Source organism: Myotis brandtii, unplaced genomic scaffold, assembly GCF_000412655.1.
Source record: "Myotis brandtii unplaced genomic scaffold, ASM41265v1 scaffold604, whole genome shotgun sequence".
Classification (NCBI taxonomy): domain Eukaryota; kingdom Metazoa; phylum Chordata; class Mammalia; order Chiroptera; family Vespertilionidae; genus Myotis; species Myotis brandtii.
The window spans coordinates 504502-514034 of NW_005370286.1; the positions used below are offsets into that span (position 1 = coordinate 504502).

The 9533-nt window shown below is 47.1% G+C and overlaps 1 protein-coding gene across 2 annotated transcripts in view; it reads right to left on the reverse strand.

The window, feature by feature from the left end:
* LOC102253639 overlaps positions 1-9533 on the reverse strand; it is an 18360-nt gene that overhangs the window by 7887 nt on the left and 940 nt on the right. The window contains exons 2-4 of one of the 2 annotated variants that reach the window (XM_014550604.1): positions 9037-9129; positions 2558-2724; positions 2387-2449 (exon numbers count right to left, since the gene is read on the reverse strand). In XM_014550604.1, coding sequence (XP_014406090.1) covers positions 2387-2449; positions 2558-2724; positions 9037-9129 — 323 coding nt within the window. The remainder of the gene's footprint in view (positions 1-2386; positions 2450-2557; positions 2725-9036; positions 9130-9533) is intronic. The other variant, XM_014550605.1, reaches the window with a different exon arrangement.

A 9533-nucleotide genomic window follows, 5' to 3' on the forward strand; every position in this document is an offset into this window, starting at 1 on the left:
GGAAAAATATCCTCGGGTGAGGATTAACCAAAAAAAAAAAAAAAAAAAAAAAGGAAAAGCTTAGGGACAGAAGGAGGACAGGAACTCGGGCACCGAGCTGAGACAGCCACGCGGAGAATTCAGGGCAGAACTGATCAGCTGATATCCCACTGGGGTCAGAACCGTACCAGGGAATTAGGATGTGAAGGGGTTTTGGGGGAAAAGCACCAAATAAGCTCACAATCACACACAAGATCCCCGATAAGAATCCCACACAAACTACCCCTGGGCCAGTGGTGGGGATAGGCCTGGGTGGGAGGCACTTTTGCCTGGTGCAACCTGGTGCGTGTGGGGCCTGGTGCATGCGGGGCCTGGTGCGTGCGGGGATGGTGCATGGCAGGGCCTGGTGAGTGCAGGGCCTGGTGCATGGCAGGGTCTGGTGCATGGTGGGGCCTGGTGCATGGCAGGGCCTGGTGCGTGGCGGGACCTGGTGCGTGTGGGGCCTAGTGCGTGGCATGGCATGTTTAATGAAGCCGTCTGACATGCAGGGCTACGCCCACCAGTGATCTGTGTTAAGCACTGCTCCCTGGGATCCTGCATCGCTAAAAATACTATTTGCTTTTTATTTAACACTGGACTTTCAATGTTCTAAAATGCAAAAATAGTGTCTTATTATTTTAAAAGCTTAGGAGGGAAAGTAGCCATATTATTAGAAAAAGAAGATATATGCAGCTAGAGTCTGTTCAAATATCAAGAGGTGTGACTTTTCGAATTCATATTTCAATCTTTATTTACATAAGACTTTTAGAAATAGTGGGTGTAAATATTAAATCACCCAAGGCTGGGTGAAATTTTATTGAAAATAACTACAAATAGAGAGAAACTGATTTTTTAAAGTCGGTTTCTGAAATTTAGATGAAAAAGAATATCAAGCATTAACCAAAAACTGATATATTTACATATCAATATAGGTTTTCTGCTCATAGACTCATTTCCTATGAAAACGAACAGAGGCAAGCTTGGGGAATTACAAAGGAAGGAAAAACCCTAATCAAATAGGTACTGTTGTTCAAACAGAATATTAGCCAAAATGATCCAATCAGTTGCTTGAGCCAAATTTTTTTCCTTTAAGCCACTCATGCCAGCGCACAGCTCTGAGAGCACAGAGATCCACGGTTCATGCCCAGTGTGTGCCCCACGGGTGGGTCTGGAAGACACCGAAATTGGATGAGAAGGGAGGGCGGCAGCAATAAGCAGTGGGCCCAGAAAGGGTCCCATTTCTCAAGGTAAATATTACTTCTTTGCACTGCGTGGTGTGTGTGGCAGTCGCGTGAGCCACCTACACAGAGTAAGTTCAGGTGCTGGCTCTTGGCCTTCCCCCCTGTGTGGAAGCACATAACCTGCGAGGGTGGAGCTTCCTAAGGACAGCACCGAGGAAGAAGAGCGCGCCTTCGAGGGGCGGGTCTGACACCGGGCTTTGTTTTCATACCTGACTAATGACTTCACATGAGCAGAGGGGCACACAGGTGACAACTAACACCCTTCCAGTTCTTGGTTTAAAACAAAATCGTTGCCTATCATTGTAAAACATAATAACTAGCAATGTGTCAATTGAAGGTCTAATTCGTTGACTCAATCTTTTGCTTATCAAAATCAGAACAATGTGCTTCTGTAAAAATCTTTAGGGAGCAAAAGCAGATATACACAGACGACACACACAGACATGCGCACACACACACACACTTACACACACTCCTGGTTTCTATGTAAAATTAAACATAATTCTATTTTATTACAATATTAAGATTCCAATTTTTAAATTGAAAAACCCCCAAGAATTACAGAGGTTATCAAAGATATATTAACTTGTTCTTAGAATAAGCTCAAAATTAATAACCAAGGCATGATTATGCTAATGTATACTTTATGATATTCCGCCTGACACAGGAGACTGAGAACTGGGCCCTGGCAGTGTTAGACCGCCCTTGACTTTGAATTAATGGTGTGAATATTGCATTTCTCCTGAAATCTTTGGTTTATGGGAAGTTTATGGAAACATGAAGGAAAAGCTTATCAGAGATGAGAAAAAACAACACTGATTCCTATTTGGATACTTAAATGAGGGCAGGCCTTTCTTCCCAGATGTCCTCCAATTCCCTTCCCTGAATTCTGCTTTTAAAAAGAATTTTAAACATATTTGCAATTTCTATTTCCAACTTGAAGCTGGAGACAAATGAGTTTGCACCCAGTAGAATGCTAAGAAAAGCTTAAATCAAGCGGCACCTTTTTATTTACATCCCTCATTCCTTAGAAGCGTAATTGCCTTTTTTATTAACTTTGTTTTATGGATCTAATATTTAAGAACAAGTCTACCCTTTATGTGACACAAGAAGGTGAATGCACTTACAGACTCCCCTGCAATACATCTCGGGCAGGGCTGGGCGGAGCTCCTTCCACCGGTCGGAGGGACCTGGTTGACAAATCACAGTCGCAGATGGATCAGAACAACGGTTATTTACACTTTTTATTAGAATATTTAAATGGGTTCCCAGCTGGTTTGGCACGAACAGGAACCTACCCCCGCACTTGGTGGCCCCTGGCCGCTGGCTGGCCTTGGCGCAGGGAGGCGGCCTCCCGGCTGCCCCTCCAAAAAAACCGGCTGCCCCAGGACACCAGGGCGCCGGCCTTCACCTGGGGACAGCCCCGCTCCTGCGCAGCTGCTTCGAGGCTCCTGCACACCCGCTTCTGAAACGAACAAAATTTCACTCGAGATGGCCTCGTAAAGCACACAACGCTAATTAAATTTGCTTCCTGAAAACTTCAGCTGCAAATACAGACCCTGTGGAGCTGGGAAAGTTTATAGGACATTTGAGGGGATGACTTTAAACTTTATCTTCAGGAATAACCGCCATCAATTACATTTAACCTCATTATTTCCCAAATTGTCTGATATTTACTTAGCTTTACAGATTTAAAACAGTCATTTTAACAATTTGAGCAGAAAATCTTGTCATAAACTACTGTGACTGGTTTATTGATATTGAAAATGTACAAGACCCATAAATTTTGTTCAAGAAACTAGTTTTATGCTGCAACACATTCTGCTAGTACTAAGTGACACAACAGGAATAATCCACACATGAATAACTCTTTCTCTTACGGACACCGAAGACCGAGTTAATTTTATTTCAAAAGTTGCACACACAGTCTTAACTGATAACCTTTGGGAACGTTAGCATTTGGTTTCTGCTTCCACTGGAGCGAAAGGTAAACTACCAAAGCAACCCCCTAAAGCTAAAGGAAAGATTGCTCTCAGAGCGCCAAGGCTGTGTACTGTGAGGGCACCGCTCGCACTGACACCGAGTCAGATGCCACTGCCTTGCCCAGCCCCAGCGGTGTCTCTGGATCCCTGGGCAGCCTGCGGGCCCGGCTGCTAGACAGCTCCTGCCCGTGACACCCGTGGCTACAACTTCTTCAGTCACTTGCAAACCAGCATCATGATTTGTGCCAAATTACTTATTACCTGTACTGTTATTTAATATTTTCTAAACTGACACCTTTTTATTTAATGGATTTATTCAATAGAAGCTTTATCTCATAGGTTTAGGCTGCTGGTTCTACTGTTCTCTAACATGCCTTAAAACAGATACGTAGAGATTAAAGTGAGACCCTTAAGCCACTTGGAGTCATTTCTTGGGGTAAGCGCTTGACCTCTAGGTGGCAGAAGACAAGGGCGGGTATACAGTTACCTACTCCTACAGTTCTTCCCAAACGACAGGAAACTGAAGCCTGAGAAACTCAAAATTCTGCACCAAACCACACCCCGAGCAAAACTTAAAGACAGAGGATGCCAAAATCTAAAAATAAGGCTGGTACAAAGAGAAACACCACCAAATCTGAGTGTGGGTCCCCGGGCTCCCAGCCCACCCCCATTGAGGCCGGCTCTGCGAGGAGCCACTAACACAGGGTGAGAGCCATCTCCATGGCCCTGGAGAGACCACTGCAAACATGAAAGAGCTATGACAGTCCCTGCGTGGCCCAGAGAATGGACGCAGGGAAGGGATTGCAAAGTCCACACAATTCTAAGGAGCAAACACCATTTAAAGAGGCCTTTTGACAACTCATAGCTTCTGGGAGCCAACATGGACGCAGGGAAGGGATTGCAAAGTCCACACAACTCTAAGGAGCAAACAAGAGGCCTTTTGACAACTCATAGCTTCTGGGAGCCAACAGGGGAAAGAGGAGGGCGAGGTGCCCTTTGGCAACTGGTGGTGAAGATAAAAAGAAGAAAAACAGGGAAAATTTCGGGTCCTACAAGTAAAGAGGACCATGATATCAGGAGGCTCATGCCCTCCCGTCAGACACTGACACACACACACACACACACACACACACGCGCATACACACAGCGGCTGCACTGACTGGACCAGGTGCCATCAGACCAGGGTCTTGTAGAAAGACCAACGTTATAGAAATTCCCTCCTAAAAAACCGCCATGAACCAAAAGAAAACTGTAGTTCAATACTCTGCAAACATAACTAAACGTATTCAAGCAAACACTGGAGACGAAAATCACCTTGAATTAGAAATGCCAATTAAAAACAGAAAGGGACAAAAATAGGGAGCAAGAAGGAAAGAGGTGAATGAACCCAGGAAAGTAATGGAAGGGGAAAACGAAATTACGTCAGAAATGAAGAATAAAGTGTAAAGTACCCAAGGAGAATTCAAACGAAAATTTTAAAAAAGGGTAAAGGAGGTCAAATACGTGGTGAGGAAGAAAACTAGAATTTGGGTGGTGAGCACAGAACAGATGTTCCATGATAAAGTCGGACACCTGAAATTTAAATAATGTTATTAGCCACTATTATCCCAATAAATTTAATTTTAAAAAGAGACGTGACATGTTAAAACTGGTTTATTGTCAGCTTTCAATAATCTGTATTAGCACAACCCACGGACACAGACAATAGGGTGGTGAAGGCCTGGGGTGGGGGTGGGGGTAGGCTGGAAGGGGTCAATGGGGGACAGGGGGACAGATGTAATACTTTCAACAAAAAATATTTAATTAAAAAATAATCTGTGTTAAAGGGAAGCAGTGGAAATACCACGGGCCCCATGCCATTTTATACGTAGGCGTGGACCTTCCATCAGCGACATCACTCAGCAACGAGCACTCCTACTATTTCCCTGCCTTTTGAGTGACATCAGACTTGCTGAGAAGGAAAGCACAGGGCAGGGGTGGGGGATGGGAGGCAGAAGCACTGCCTCTGCGACATGCCCGCACTCCAGGATGACATCTGAACCATTTCTGGGTGGGGTCACAGAACAACTGGCACGTGAAGGTCAGCAGACTTGTGAGTATCCATGGTGACAAGCCGAGGTTCTTCGAGGGGCTCAGGTGGCCGAGGAGGCCAGCTCCCCACCTCTGTGGCAGGTGAAAGGAGGTCCCATGCTGATACCAAGGTGCTGGGTTAAGGTTGGGCTCCCCAGGGAACGTGGGGATCACCGGCTTGATGGCCCTCAGTCAGCTGAGTGGATTAAATTATTCATGTTTGCTGCTATTTACTGTGGATTACTGAGAGCTGACTGCATGAGACTGACCTGGACACTTACTCGGCAAATAGTCGGGTCATCGCGGGTTGGCCTGGACCACAGCAAAAGGAAGGCTGCAGAGGCCTCTCACGCCGGATGCCTGTGTGTACAGCTCTCCCCCCCTCCCTTCTAGCGAGGCTCTGTCAGCCTTCATAAGGCAGATGGAGATTTACTGCCCGACTATAAAGACACTCGCACTGTATAAACAAAATTAAAACCCCGCGTCTACACGAAGACCCCATTACTTAACAATAATTGAAGGAGATCAATCGAACAGCAACCTCGCCAGAGAATAACTGAAGCAGGAATGCGATGAAGAGAAGACACTTGATACGACGCATAAATTAAAATAGAAGATATGTATCCTGTTGCCTCAATGATGGAACAAAGTAGACAGGCCTGGGAGAGACAAGCTGCCCTCGCCGAGGAGGGGCGACCGCGCCTGTATTGCCGAGGACTTGCTTCTTTATTGGAAGTGATGGGGCCCAGGGAGCTGGATGAGTGGACGCGGAGGAGGGGGGAGGGGAGTGGTTAAGGGTTTCACATTTGGGCAGAAATGAAATTCAAAGCCTCGGCTTCCGTGCTGATGCGAGTGAGCCCGAGTAGCAATCAGACTGGAGATGCATTGCCCACGAACCCGGGGAGCCAATGAACGGTACAAGAACGGGGCACGCAGAGCAAGGCCGGTACCAGCCGTGCTAGGCTGAACCCGGCAGGCTGTCACCTCCAGAAACCCATTTTCCACTCTACACTAGAGAAGAATGTGGAGAGTAAAGAAAACAGATACCGACTTCCTTGAACACTGACAGAGAGCACCGTGTGTTCTCTTCAATCAGCACAGCGAGAAAAGGCCACGTTCTTAAAAATTAAACACCTTGTCCCTAACCGGTTTGGCTCAGTGGATAGAGCGTCGGCCTGAGGACTGAAAGGTCCCAGGTTCCATTCCGGTCAAGGGCATGTACCTTGGTTGTGGGCACATCCCCAGTAGGAGGTGTGCAGGAGGCAGCTGATCGATGTTTCTAACTCTCTATCCCTCTCCCTTCCTCTCTGTAAAAAATCAATAAAATATATTTTTAAAAAAATTAAACACCTTGAATGAACGTATATAATATATAAGCTAATATATGAGTTAAGCATATATACCATGAATTAGAATACCAAGGTAAATCATTAGAACTCAGTAATGTAATTAATGGTAAGTCTCCACACACACACACATCTAACCTTTCAGATTGAAGGTATTTGAGGGTTTTTACTGACTAATGGCCTTTATTCATTTGTATTATAAACGTGTAATGCTGGCTAATTGAGTCCTAGTTACTAGAAACAGTTTGCTGAGTGAGGATTTTAGTTGAGTTTGGTTTTAATTCTACCACAGTAAGGAAAGTTTACTTTTGCTGATATGGAGTAGCTGATACGGACGTCCATCAGCCCTGAGTAGAGAACGGTTAATGCTGATGAGAAAGATTAATAAGGCCCTACAGACCGCCATTTAGAAAGAGAGCATGGTTTCCATCAAGCAAAGATCCCTCCTCGATGACACTTTCATTTGGAAAATGACCTTGCACTTGGGAGGTTTGCTCTACAACACAGTGAAATCTGGCACAATGTCAACTACAGAGAAGACCAGAAATTAGGAGTCCCGCCATCAACTCCCATGTTATCAGGGCATAGAGGACGTCAACCAAATCTGAGTATCTTGATGCTGTGCTTTATCCAGCTCTGACCATGCCTTAAGACACCTCAACGTTCTGTACACAGCCACACTCAACCTCCTGTGCAGGTCCACACTCTGGACCAGTGGTTCTCAACCTTCCTAATGCCGCGACCCTTTAATACAGTTCCTCATGTTGTGGTGACCCCCAACCATAAAATTATTTTTGTTGCTACTTCATAACTATAATTTTGCTACTGTTATGAATCGTAATGTAAATATCTGATATGCAGGATGTATTTTCATTGTTCGCGACCCACAGGTTGAGAACCGCTGCTCTGGACCAATCTAGCCTGACAAAGAGAAGGACACTTATGAGGAGACAAGGCAAGCCAGTGGTCCGAAGTAAGGATGCCAACTTCATTCTATGAGAGCGAGTTATCTAGAAGAAGATAAGCAAAGAAGAGTAAAGAAAAATCACTTGTATTTCGAATTACAGTAAAAATACATAAATGCCCATACTATACTTATTGGGGGGTAATCTTAGGCTTGCAGTATTTATCAAGTACAATATAAATCTGTTATATTCCTGATTAAAATTGAGAATCCTAAGGAAAGCGGGTATACAAATTTACTTACAACAGGTAGAACCTAATAAACATCCCTTCCCATAAAAAAAAACTACGGTTTAGGGCGTTTCCCTATTTGTTCTCTCATTTGATCCTGACAATCATCCACTCCATAAGCAGGACCTGTCCGTTCTTCCTCCACAATACACTGCTGTCTACTCTCACCCTCTCACCATCTCATCGTCCTCTGGCCAAGCCTCTGTCGCCTCCCTGATCTATGTACTCAACCCATACCTTCGTTCTGACCACCACCCCTTTCAGTTCCCACAGAGCGGCCAGATAAGCTCTTAAAATGTCAGTGTGATCGCGTCACTTGACTATTGACCCCCCAGTCTCGAAGGTGAGAGCACTGTAGTGATGAGCCGGTGCTGACCTCACGGAAGGGGACAGCACTGGGTGGTGGGGGGGGGGGTTGCAGAGCTGGGACAGAAGGAGCTGGCCTCCCTGGGTGTCTCTGATCTGGGCAGCAGTGGTCTCATACCTGCATGTAGGGTACCCATGTTCCACTGTCCTGGACTGCTCACCTCTATACTGTTAAGTGAGAGAATCCATCCAACTTGTTTGAGCCAATGTGGTATGAAGTCGCTCACCATCTCACCGTCCTCTGGCCAAGCCTCTGTCGCCTCCCTGATCTATGTACTCAACCCATACCTTCGTTCTGACCACCACCCCTTTCAGTTCCCACAGAGCGGCCAGAGTAAGCTCTTAAAATGTCAGTGTGATCGCATCACTTGACTATTGACTCCCCAGACTGGAAGGTGAGCACTGTAGTGATGAGCCGGTGCTGACCTCACCGAAGGGGACAGCACTCAGGGGCGGGCAGAGCTGGGACAGAAGGAGCTGGCCTCCCTGGGTGTCTCTGATCTGGGCAGCAGCGGTCTCATACCTGCATGTAGGGTACCCATGTTCCACTGTCCTGGACTGCTCACCTCTATACTGTTAAGTGAGAGAATCCATCCAACTTGTTTGAGCCAATGTGGTATGAAGTCGCCCTGTTACAGAAGCGACACCTGTGCCCTAGTAACATGGTCCCTGGAAGTGGGGTGTGGCTGTGACGTAAGTGATGCTGGCCTTGTGATTCGGCAATGAGTGGGTGGCGAGGAAACAGAGAGAGGCTGCAGGGTAGAAAGGTAAGCCACTTGTCCTACTGTGCGAAACATTGGAAAAAGCCTTCCGCATTACCTCCGGATAGATCTGTCTCTTGGAGCCTGTAGGTCCAGGAGAAGCAGACAGGAAAACGTCCGACGCTGGGTGTGCAGGCAGCGGGCCCACGGTCTGGGGCAGAACCGAGACTTCACCGAGGTGGCGAGGAGCCAGCAATCCGCGGAGAGAGGCGGAGGATGCCAGTGCTGCCCACTTCAACCCCACGGACTTCTTTCCGTCCCCGGAAAGGGGAGGTGCCTTCCCGCGTCCTACACTGTTTTCCCTCCCAGTCTCGCACCCACCTGACCACGCACCCACGCCATCGCCTCCCACCCGGTTCTCTCCGGTCAGAGCACTCAACCCAGGCGGGACTGACCCGTCTGCCCAACCAGCACTCCTACCACAGCAGCCCGGCGCCTGCACGTGGAGGCGGGGCGCAGGAACGCCGCTCCCAGGCCCAGACGCCGAGTCCTCCAGCTTTGCAGGGAGGCCCGCGCACCTAGAGGGACCCTGGGCTCCGAGTGCCTGACAGCGTG